This window comes from Arabidopsis thaliana, chromosome 5 (assembly GCF_000001735.4).
Source record: "Arabidopsis thaliana chromosome 5, partial sequence".
NCBI lineage: Eukaryota > Viridiplantae > Streptophyta > Magnoliopsida > Brassicales > Brassicaceae > Arabidopsis > Arabidopsis thaliana.
In genome coordinates this window covers 530661-542223 of record NC_003076.8, presented here as the reverse complement: position 1 = coordinate 542223, position 11563 = coordinate 530661, and the positions used below count along the sequence as shown (strand labels likewise).

The 11563-nt window shown below is 33.9% G+C and overlaps 3 protein-coding genes, 1 long non-coding RNA gene and 1 other non-coding gene across 5 annotated transcripts; 2 read left to right on the top strand and 3 right to left on the bottom strand.

Annotated features, from left to right (window-relative positions):
* The first annotated feature begins 907 nt into the window (after positions 1–907).
* On the top strand, positions 908–2975 carry AT5G02460 (Dof-type zinc finger DNA-binding family protein). Its single transcript, NM_120324.4, has 2 exons — positions 908–1222; positions 1533–2975. Exons 1-2 carry the CDS (start codon positions 1166–1168, stop codon positions 2673–2675), a joined length of 1200 nt encoding a protein of 399 aa, NP_195866.1. The 5' UTR covers positions 908–1165; the 3' UTR covers positions 2676–2975.
* A 3992-nt stretch (positions 2976–6967) lies between these two features.
* Positions 6968–7180, top strand: AT5G00850. The gene has a single exon (NR_142444.1). It is a non-coding gene; the product is annotated as an other RNA (long non-coding RNA).
* A 314-nt stretch (positions 7181–7494) lies between these two features.
* On the bottom strand, positions 7495–9166 carry AT5G02450 (Ribosomal protein L36e family protein). The gene is made up of 4 exons (NM_120323.4): positions 9029–9166; positions 8634–8728; positions 7986–8185; positions 7495–7866 (listed from the first exon to the last, which is right to left on the bottom strand). Exons 2-4 carry the CDS (start codon positions 8721–8723, stop codon positions 7830–7832), a joined length of 327 nt encoding a protein of 108 aa, NP_195865.1. The 5' UTR covers positions 8724–8728; positions 9029–9166; the 3' UTR covers positions 7495–7829.
* Positions 9167–9285: 119 nt separating this feature from the next.
* AT5G02440 (60S ribosomal protein L36) lies at positions 9286–11196 on the bottom strand. The gene is made up of 3 exons (NM_120322.3): positions 11147–11196; positions 10864–11034; positions 9286–9846 (listed from the first exon to the last, which is right to left on the bottom strand). Exons 1-3 carry the CDS (start codon positions 11156–11158, stop codon positions 9499–9501), a joined length of 531 nt encoding a protein of 176 aa, NP_195864.1. The 5' UTR covers positions 11159–11196; the 3' UTR covers positions 9286–9498.
* Positions 11197–11328: 132 nt separating this feature from the next.
* Positions 11329–11402, bottom strand: AT5G02435. The gene has a single exon. It is a non-coding gene; the product is annotated as a tRNA-Val (tRNA).
* Between the last annotated feature and the right edge of the window lie 161 nt (positions 11403–11563).

The window sequence follows — 11563 nt, the reverse complement described above, 5'->3', positions numbered from 1 at the left end:
AAGTTCAAAATTTGCAATTCCCATGCAAAAATAATGTTTTTTGTCTGGAAAAGGAAAAAAAGAGACATCGCGGCGGTTCGAGGGAAAGAAAAGCGAAATTGGTTGGGGACACTTCGGAAGAATGTTGGACTGTTTTTCAATTGCCGTCAAAATAAATACTATATACTATTCTTTTCATCAACTTAATCTACTCATTCTCAATACATTTTAAATCAATATCATCTAATATTATTTAGTAATTAGTGTTGGCCCATTTTAGTCCAATCTATTAGTTACTTGTTTAGTTAAAGTTGAGGTATATAGACGTACTAAAATTCAAGCACAACCAATTTCTCTTCTGTATAATTAGATTTGTAGCTGATATAGTCCACAAAAGCAGTAGATATCATATCAGCCCTAATTTTCTTATAGAACAACTAAGATATATCACAATTGCAGTTTTCTCTTGAATACCACTAAGTACTAACGTCACCTAGATCCAATCCTAACGTTTATCATCTTTTATTTTATTTTTCGATTTTTTGCATGCTAATTAAAACGTTTCTAAATATCTTGACGTACATCAATGTTTTCTGATTTTTACTGACTTTAAAGTTTAAACCATACAACCAGTCAAGCTAAGTGCTTTTTTCTTTTATTTTCTAAAACTGTGTATATGTATAATTTGCACACATAGTACAGAAGTAGCAGTATTGCCAGAAAGAGAGAATCAGAAAGAAACTTATGGGTTAAGCAATCGGACACACTCACTCTCCTCCACCTTCCCAAAACCCTAAGCAAATATGTATATAATATATAAAACAAAAAGAGCCTCGCAATAACACTGTGGACACACTCAATTCTTATTTTATTCATCTATATATATAATTAATATGATATTCAAACATATTCTATATATATATATATATGTGTATATGTGTGGGTATGTATATAAATGAATAAAGGTTCTTCCTTTACCTTTGCCTTCTCTCTCTATCTTTCGCTAAGCTCTCATCTCCTCTTCTTTCCTCTCTCTAAAGCTCTTCCCTTTGTTTTTATTGATGTAATTCTCCACTTCTTCATATAAGCCTTCACCAAAAAAAAAATCAGCTTTAAATCCTTTATTTGCTCAAAAAAAAACAGAAAACTAAAGAGAGAAGATATCATCAAAGAAGAAAGATCAAAGATGGTTTTTTCTTCATTTCCTACTTATCCTGATCATTCATCAAACTGGCAACAACAAGTAAGTTCATGATCCGATTATCTCTTCTTTTACTCTAAATGGCTTTTGTTGGCTTTCTTTGGTTTTATAATTTATGAGTACTCAAGAACCAATTTAAAGAAGAAGAAAAAAAAACATAAAGAGAGATTAAACAAACAAGAAAAAAGGATAATAATATTCTTGTTCCTTTTGTCACTTTTAATCTTTGTATATCTGTGGTTGAATTTGAATATACTCATAAAATTAATTCTTTCTTTCCTTCTTTATCAAAATTTTCACATATTCTAAAAACTTTTTGTGTTGTTTTTGAATCATTTCTTCCTCTCTTTAGCATCAACCAATCACAACCACCGTTGGATTCACGGGAAATAACATCAACCAACAGTTTCTTCCTCACCATCCCCTCCCACCGCAACAGCAACAAACGCCTCCGCAGCTTCACCACAACAACGGTAACGGCGGAGTCGCTGTTCCCGGTGGACCTGGCGGGTTAATCCGACCAGGTTCGATGGCGGAAAGAGCAAGGCTAGCCAACATACCATTACCTGAAACAGCCTTGAAGTGTCCAAGATGTGACTCAACTAACACCAAATTCTGTTACTTCAACAACTACAGTCTCACTCAACCTCGCCACTTCTGCAAAGCATGCCGTCGTTACTGGACACGTGGCGGTGCTCTAAGGAGCGTTCCCGTCGGTGGCGGTTGCCGTAGAAACAAAAGAACCAAAAACAGCAGCGGTGGAGGTGGCGGTAGCACCAGTAGCGGTAACAGCAAGTCACAAGACAGCGCCACGAGCAACGACCAATACCACCACCGAGCCATGGCTAACAATCAGATGGGACCACCTTCTTCGTCATCGTCTCTAAGCTCGTTGCTGTCTTCTTACAACGCAGGGTTAATCCCCGGACATGATCATAACAGCAATAACAACAACATACTTGGACTTGGATCATCTTTGCCTCCTCTTAAGCTTATGCCTCCTTTAGACTTCACAGACAACTTCACCTTACAATACGGTGCCGTTTCAGCTCCTTCTTATCATATAGGCGGTGGAAGCAGTGGAGGAGCGGCGGCTCTTTTAAACGGTTTTGACCAGTGGAGATTCCCGGCAACAAACCAACTTCCTTTAGGCGGTTTAGACCCGTTTGATCAACAACATCAAATGGAGCAGCAGAATCCAGGTTACGGATTGGTTACCGGGTCGGGTCAGTATCGACCTAAGAACATTTTCCATAACCTTATCTCCTCTTCTTCGTCTGCTTCATCAGCTATGGTTACAGCCACCGCGTCGCAATTAGCTTCAGTGAAAATGGAAGATAGTAACAATCAGCTCAACTTGTCTAGACAACTTTTTGGAGACGAACAACAGCTCTGGAATATTCATGGCGCTGCTGCAGCATCCACCGCAGCTGCAACAAGTTCGTGGAGTGAAGTCTCTAATAATTTCAGTTCTTCTTCTACTAGCAATATATAAACAATCATCTCTCTAAGTGATCAATATATGTGATGATGCAATTATGCTTTTATTAGTTTCTTATTGGGTGTGGTATGATCTTATGTACTTAGTTTGAAGTTAGTACATCGATCGATCTATACTAGGTTTTTGTTTTTTCTATTAAATTTTCGTTACTAGTTTTGGGTTTTCTTTTTTGGATTTTCTATTAAAATTAGGGTTTTTTTTCTGTTGCAGAATTTATTTTTCATTTTTCAGTATGAAGATATCATCATACATGCGTGTAATGTGTTCTATTATATAACATATTTTTATTTATTCAAAATTTTGAATGAGGTTATATATACATATTCTCCTGTTGTTGTTTTTTTTTTAATTGAAATCTCTAACCAACTTAGCTTGCAGCACATTAATCAAAGTATTTCTGTCGCAGCAGCTATAACCATGATCCATATCATTAGCTACGAGAAGGCATAATATTAAGAATCCATTTTTTTGTTGGAATTTAGAGATAACATTTTTTAGTTTAACCATGAAAAAGTATGACAACACTTGGAATTAAAATGTCTGAAAACTAAAATGGAATTTTAAATCGGTGACCTTTAGTTTCTGTCAAAAAATTATCTATTTTAATCTATGACATTCAAAAGCACATTACCAAAAGAACATTACCAGTTCCGGATTATTCACCTAAAGACTTGATTATACTACGTACATGTGACTTGTACGTGCTTTATGTTTCTTTTTAAGCCATATGAACTGAACTACATGTCACCAAATATTGTGGAGAGCTTTTGAGTCTAATATCTCATAAACAAATTTAAACTATAGTTTATGATGATATCGGTCCAAATGCCGCATAGTTTTCTGATTATTCCATTTTTAAAATTATAGTCTCTTTTACGGAATACTTTAATTAGACTTTTTGATGATTTTGATGTAAAGCAAAGAAGAATCTATTTGAGACTTTATCTACAAGCTAGCTATTTGAACATCTAACTAAACTACGTATACTCAAATTCGTAGGTAATTTGAACTAAAATTTCAATTTAACACGCATTACTGCAACAATGAAATTCAATTATTGACTTTGTTAAAGATTTGTTCCTCATATCATGAGTTAATCATCACATATGATTTTGTAACAATTAGTAAATACATATTCATGACATATATACAAGATTTCATTTAAACATGTGCTGAAACTAACTAACGTCTAACCCTCACATCCAGAAAGCCGGAAGAGCATTATATTTGAATATTTTTTGTAGTAAGAAATAGGAAAACGATATATATTAATATGTGATAGTGATTAATATTAAAATGATTGTAATAGTATTACCTTGTAGCTATTGCATGAATCATAGTGATTATATAATGATATATTGCAGAAAATATTATTGGAAGTAATTAAGGGACAATGATTTCGTTATGCACTGCAAAGGAACGTTCTTTGTCAGTCCCGAGAAGTATCGTCTTGCTGCCTAATTTATAATACAAAATTAATATTTCTTCATAAAGTTACTAATAGTAATAGTATTTGTTTTCGAGTGTGTGTATGTATAAATATACGTAATATGAGTAGTGGAGACCAACCCGCTAAGTATATTAGATTATTTTTGCGCAATGCATGAATGATCTTTGATAATGTATATAGTTTTCGAAAAGAAAAAAAAAACATATATATAGTTTTGAAAACGACAAAACAATATTGATGGACAAAAAAGTTCATCTTATATAGCGAGGATAAGAAATGAAATGATGAATTATTGTAGTAAGTCAAAATATTGTTATTAGTTTAATACCATAGTTAAATTAATAAGGAATATAAGTATTGATTAACACATAGATACTCGTCTAGACAAATACTGTAATTTTGCTTTGTCAACAATGATTTTAGAGGAATGATGCTTTACCAACTAGAAGACAAATCTTGGAGTTTTATTGATAAAAGTCATTGGCCAACATCGATAAGTTGCACTATGATACATGCTATTTTTGTACTATCTTAATTAGCACCCAAAAATAAGAAATGAGGAAAAATACAAAATCATACATCTATGAATTTTTTAAGTATACCGTATTTATATTAGACGTCAAATGAATTTATCTGACTTGGTCTAGTAATTAAAATGACTCCAATTGTTTTACAATATCAGTTGTGAAAGTTCGAACAACAAATAATAATAGACGACGAACATAAAATATGATATTTCTTGAAAGAATTTCAGATAAAAACTGAAGTAAAAGAGACTGAAATCTAACGTAGTAAACGACGACCGAATCAATGTCGGGACAATGAGCAAGATAAACGACGCGCCTTGGGAGAGAGCAAGAGGCTCGTGACCGTCACGGACCACTAGGCGACAAAAGTAACGGTGCGTCAGGGAGGTGGGAACCCACGCGCAAGAACCGAGAGATTCGATCTTGAAATTACACGCGCTTCGATGCACGCGTGAGAATTTGAGCCCAAAACAAAATCCCAAACTCTGTACTTCTGTTTTTCGCTTACATGTGACTGACAGACAACCAAACTCTCTGTTTTTACACATCACCATTTTTTTTCTATTACTGTATTTGTTTTTAACAAAAATTTACATTTTACCAACATCTAAAATACCAATACTATTTATTAATTTTTTGTTTTGTTAAATCGTTAAATTAAATATCAGTAAATGTATACAACTTATTTTGTCTTTAGTTGCAAGACTAATGATTTTTTTCAAAAAAATATTTGCTTCGATCTTTAAATTCAACAAGTTCTTAGTACAGCCAATCATAGGATAAGAAAACGAACGGTTGAAATTATATCCGTTTTATCTTCATGGTCGTATACTCGATCGTATCATAAATATTTTATTCGTATCGAAGTCTTAGATTCGGTCATAGGCTATGACTCCTAGTCATAACATAGGTAGTAAAATTTGGTTCAAACCGGTCCTTGAAAACGTACCAGCGAATCTGAATAATGTTTTGCCAAATTGGGTTATTATAGGTAACTGTTTCTTGAGGATAAAAATATTGCATACTAGCTAACGTCACGTGGAAAAAGATGATACACACATATTTACGAGTCTTGTTTGGTGATATTCATAATAAGAACAATATATGTACTCTGGAAGAATTAACAATGAAAATTACTTGTCACTAGAAGCCTAGAGCATGGAACCTTCTTGGCTCAAAAACCGAGCCGGATCTTTACATTATAGTATCATATATTTACATTTTTTACACTCGGAAAAAGATGCCTCCATGTATAGTTTTCTGCGAAGATCATTCTCTCTTTACAGTAACTTCGCAGCTTTTACTTTTCTGAGACTAGGTCCTTCGCTTGACTGATCTCATTTACTCATTTTATAGTGTGACAGTGTAGTGTTGTGGTACTTGGAGTTAAGGCTCTAATTGGTAATATAAAAACATACCGAAGTCTGTGCAAGAGTATTTGTTGTAGGAATGGAATGACAGAATCAATGAAATATTATTTTATTTCATAATTTATAATACTTTAAGAAATGGGTGTACAAAAAAAAAATCAAGTATGTGTCTATCTTGACTATGTGTCTATGACCTATGTATAGTACATGTGATGGATATTTAGTTGTCCTATAAAACATTTTAACTAAGATGAAAATTCCATATTAGTGTGCCCTCTCTCTAGCTAGTCTTTTGCCGAAAAACTTATTTACATTATTCCCCATCATCAATTTTGGCCAAACCTAAAAAAAAAACAATGAGGGTCCCTCAATTTGGGACCTTTTTGATATGGCTAAGTAAAACTGTCGACGATTTCCTTAACAACGTTATGCAACTCCTACGCCTACACTTATCATTACGATTGACAATCTCCCGCTAATTAGATCATATTGTATACGTTTTTTAAAAAATCTAATGATTATATAGATATAAACAATTAGTAACAAAGACAGTTAATTACATTAATATTCTCGTGTTCACATACTAATCAAAATTTTATATGGGTCGTCCTTCCTTTTCGTCAAATAAAACTAACCGATGAATTTTAATTGATCTTGGATACAAATATAGCTTCGAGGCAATTCATGTGTTTACTTCGAAGTATAAAGTTGCAACTTGCAAGCCTTATTGTTTTGCCAGCCTAATATTTCGTTGACTCAAACCAAAATTATTGTGGACAGTTTTTGATCCAAACTATCCGAAGAGCTTAGTGTATCTGAAATATAGGATGTTGATGAATAATCAATTTATATATCTTAGATTATATATTTTATTTTTAACCTTAGGTCATTCATATATTTATCCTTGTCTGTTTACTGGTAAAAGAAGGTTTCTTTTCTTTTTGCTCACTTGTCCCAATCGTTGCCCACAATCAAGGCGGGGCCTTAGGTTAGTCACCACTTTTACGTTCAATTTCTCACATATTTGACGTCATCACGTCACAATGGATTAATATATGTGATTGGTACATGCACCAATCATTTTCAAATTTGTACAACAATTTGATTTCCTTTAATAACACAAGCCATGCACCTCAAGTTGCTTTCCTTTTTAACTTGACCAATAACTAAGAACCACATTTAACACACGTATGTGTACCAACACATATCCATAAACGATCATATGTTTCTTTTTTGTTTGTTATAAGGATAATTTCGTCCTGCCTTATAGATCAGTCTATAGTTTAATTTTTTCACCCATAAATTAAAAAAGAACGGCCATGGTGGGGGATAATAGATGATTGTGACGGATGATGATGACTGCCCATAAAAAGTTGCTTGGCCCTTAAGAAAACACACGAGGCCTAATAAATCATCACATATATTAGTATATATCACAATAACATAACTTTGTGGCCGATCATGCTTAGCTCACTACTTAAAAAGATCACCAACATTTGCAACTTTCAAGCACATCAACATCGATTATGCAAATCATCATTGTAACGAATATTTGAAATCTCGAAGTAGGACCAATTTATGAAAGACTACAAAATGGGGTCAAGAAAAACTCGTTTCAAACCAGATTGGACCGGACATAGCCACACCCGAAGACAACTGGCTCAAAAGTCATAATGGTTTCGTTTTAACATTTAATTATCTCTGCTACAAAATATCCAAAGGAAACACAAGGTACTGCAAAAAATTCAAAAAACAGAAAACTGGTTTAGAAGAAACAGAGCGCTGAACCAGAGTCAGCGCATCACTTCTTCTTCTCGGATGCACCAGCACCACCAGACCTGCAAAGAAACAAAAAGCAAGAGGAATCAGCAAGAAGAAAAACATTTCATTATGAAGGAGCAAATAGTAAGATGCATAATGAATGATATTTGTTGAAAAAAGATGGAAGAGGAGATACCTCATCTTGCGGAGAACACTGGACATCTCCTCTCTCTTTCGTTTAGCTCTCTTGTGAGTTCCCAACTTTCGCTTGGCAACTTTAAGAGCTCTCTTGTCTTTACCAACCTTCAAAAGCTCAGTGATCCTCTTCTCATAGGGAGCTTGACCCGCAACTTCCTTGATGAGATTCCTGATAAAAATAGTCCTTTTGCTTGTTTTCTACACATAACAAATTACTCATTATCAGAAAAACCCTCAAATACTATAATGCATCTTCTTTCAGAAGGAAATCATAACACTCAACTTGAAAATGTAAACAGATTACCAAAAAATAAACAAAAACAAACGGAACAAGTGTAACAATATGCAAATCAGATTTTCAACAAGGCTACGAAGAATCAAAGACATACTATGATAAAGACATGAAGACAATTAACTTAATCTGGTTAATCCCTGACTATTAGACTCAACAAATAGAATGAACAGAGCAAGGAACTTCAAGTTATCCTCAAAGATTGGTTTCTTCTAAAGCTCATGATCTAGACCTATTCTACTATGAACCTCAAAATATATTTAAACCAACCACCGATAGTTAAACTAAAAGTGACCAATGGAATCAAATAGGACTAAGTAGAAGAAACAGAGTAAGTAACATTAGAGAGCTTACCCCTTTTCTGTTGTTAGGGCGAGGAGGTTGCTCGCGTTTGGTAACAACGTGTCCTTTGTTTAGCCCCACGAATAAGCCTGTCGCCACCATTTTCTCTGCCAATTTCAATAATCGTGACATATTTAGTTCAAGAACAAAATCTCAGATCTACTCTTCTATGCGATTTTCTCTTCAGATAAGCTATATCTATCTTCTAATATTATCAGCTCAATTCCAAAACTGATTTTACGGACGAACAATTCAATTTCTCAAAAACGATTGAATAAGCAAATCGCGATGTACTCTAGTAGTAGTAGTAACTCGTAAAGATTTGTCGATTCCAAAACTTTCACACTAATCGAAAGAGACTACATATGAAATCAATAAAGCGAAAAGATCTGATTATGATCACTCACCTGAGTTTGAATCTCTGAATGCGCCGCCACTGAAGTCGAAAGAGAATAAGATTTGTGAGAGAAAATCGATTTTATAGTCTTCTCCAAAATAAAGAGATTAGGGTTTAGTGATTTTTGAGACCTTCTTTCTATATTTCCAAATCTACCCCTGCCATTGTGAGATTGTTGGGCCCAAACGAAATAGTTTATAAACTGGGCTTTAATCAGGAATTGTTTCAATTTTTTGGGCCTTATTAGATACGAAATTTTGTTTCTTTCAACGAGGCCCAATAAAAATATATTGATGCAACTCATGCAAAGAAAACTGTTTTTGAACTATACATAAGAAACCAAAAACAAATTTTAAACTCCAAATCTCAAATTGACAAAATAAAAATACAATCAGAATCTGTTGCGTCAGACCATGAGGAAATCATATTACACATTCCATTATCGTTTAAAGACACAATTGGCTATAAATTATCGGACATTCACATAGTCGGTGTCGGTGTCGGTGTGGACCTTATGGTTGATCCCACAGCTCGTCTCTCCATAATGAGGAAGTGTCCAAGAGACTGCACATTGTTACGGCCATCATTTTCTTCGTTTATAATCCTGTTATGGGAAATGACAGTGGCGTTTGTGCTTAGTTTTGAACATATAGAGAAAATCCATGGCTTGTAGTAAGTTTTGAGATTCTTATGGTGTTGATGGTTTCTAGCAGCGCCTGTTTGATCATTCCTTGTTCGGTTTGATCTTCTTGAAAGTTCTAGAAAGCTTGATATCCCGATTAGGTTTCCTAGTGTGTAGCTCCTATCGCGGAAAAATGATCCCATCGACTGCAAAAAATAGATGTGTAAAATGCTTTTTAGTGTATATACGGAATTTAAGAAAAACAATATTGAGACAACATAAGTCTCACAGTGGTTGCCATGTTTGCTTCACAAAAGAGGTCAATATTTGAACTGTGATGGTGAATGGTGACCAAAAAGAGAAAGTTAAGTATGAACAAAAATCTGATGTAGAACCAAATATTTAGAGTAAAATGCCGAAATCGTTAGGTTAAAAACATAATTTATTTGTTAAACTGCATAATGACGGAACCTCTTGTTTTTAAAAGTATAAAATTGGCTGAATGGCAGAAAACTGAACACAAATCACTAGTTTTCAAATTTACGTGAATGCCAAAAGAAATAATCACATAGTTATTCTCAACGGACTATTGGTAAAATTTTCAATGATTTCACTTTTCAATACGGTGTGATCAAAAGACAAAAGGTGCCAACATATTTGAGAAATTGGTCTGATTATAATTTTATACAATAACTTTATTTTGAGAATCAACAATTTCCGACAAACGTGCCCTTTTCAGACAAAACCATCACAGCTTTAAAGTGCATACGATTGGTTCACGTTCGCTCTGAAGTCATCTCAACCAACAACAACAATACTATTTTAGTATATTCATTTTAATAATTTGAAAGAGAATGTGAATTCAATAGATCCAAACTAGTAGTCAAAGTAGAATCATTGTATTCCTTCTAAATTTCCAAAAGAACCGTAGACAGTTTCAAACGGCTCATCAATTAATATGCAAGAAAACGAAAAACAAAGATAAAACTGAAATAAAACAAAAATATGGATAATGTTAAAGTAATTCATTGATCTATCCAAATATGGAACAAAATATGAAAATTTGGAGGGATATGTAAGGATTCAACCAAGAAAAGAATCTGCTAACCCGTGAATAGTTTACTATACTATATATAGTCTATATAAAAAGTGTGTATATATGCAACTATATATATCTATATGCATATATTTATAGTATAAGTAGAGAAGTGTATATATCGGACCTGAGAATCAAGATCGGAGGAAGATTGAGATGAGGGAGAAGGAGAGAGAAGAGAGCTGAAGGAGATTGAACCAGCAGAGACTTGTTCATGATGATGATGATGATGAGTTCCTCTTGTGAGTCCTCCGATTCTTGCATTTACTGGTCTCAGACCCAATGGCCATCCTTCCTCCTATATAATCACATCCATTACACATGGTCTATACTATATATATGCGTGTGTATATAAAGGCTATTGTGTTAAAGAGCCAGAGAAAGAGAAAAAAAGAGAGGAGAAACAGTACCTGGTGAGCCATTGAAGCTTTGAGACTCAAAGGGAGAGAGAGATTTGGTTGAATAAACTTAGGAACAAAAGATGTAGCTAATGAAATGATGTGTTGTACATACTTTTTGGAGAGAAAATAATTGATTTATTTTATTTGGTAATAATCAAAACTCGACGAGATTAAAATAAAATAAAAGAAATTGGCTTCGCCCGGGTTCGAACCGGAGACCTTCAGTGTGTTAGACTGACGTGATAACCAACTACACCACGAAACCATTTGACATTCATTCATAAACATAGCTATTTATAATACTGAATCCAATGTAGGTACGGAAACCAAATCATCTTGATTTAAGGTTGTTAATTGAAGGGAACAAAGGTTTCTAAAATTATCAATTTAGTGGATTTTAATTTTTGATTTGGTATTAGTTTCGAT

Bases quoted from the DNA above. Each gene is read 5' to 3' on its own strand.
- AT5G02450 (NM_120323.4), bottom strand. From the start codon at position 8,723: ATGGTGGCGACAGGCTTATTCGTGGGGCTAAACAAAGGACACGTTGTT. The intron at 8,186-8,633 runs GTAAGCTCTCTA...TGTTATGTGTAG, and splicing joins GCCCTAACAACAGAAAAGGG to AAAACAAGCAAAAGGACTAT. The intron at 7,867-7,985 runs GTATCTCCTCTT...GTTTCTTTGCAG, and splicing joins AGTGTTCTCCGCAAGATGAG to GTCTGGTGGTGCTGGTGCAT.
- AT5G02440 (NM_120322.3), bottom strand. The intron at 9,847-10,863 runs GTCCGATATATA...TATTTTTTGCAG, and splicing joins CCTCCGATCTTGATTCTCAG to TCGATGGGATCATTTTTCCG.
- AT5G02460 (NM_120324.4), top strand. From the start codon at position 1,166: ATGGTTTTTTCTTCATTTCCTACTTATCCTGATCATTCATCAAACTGG. The intron at 1,223-1,532 runs GTAAGTTCATGA...TCCTCTCTTTAG, and splicing joins CATCAAACTGGCAACAACAA to CATCAACCAATCACAACCAC.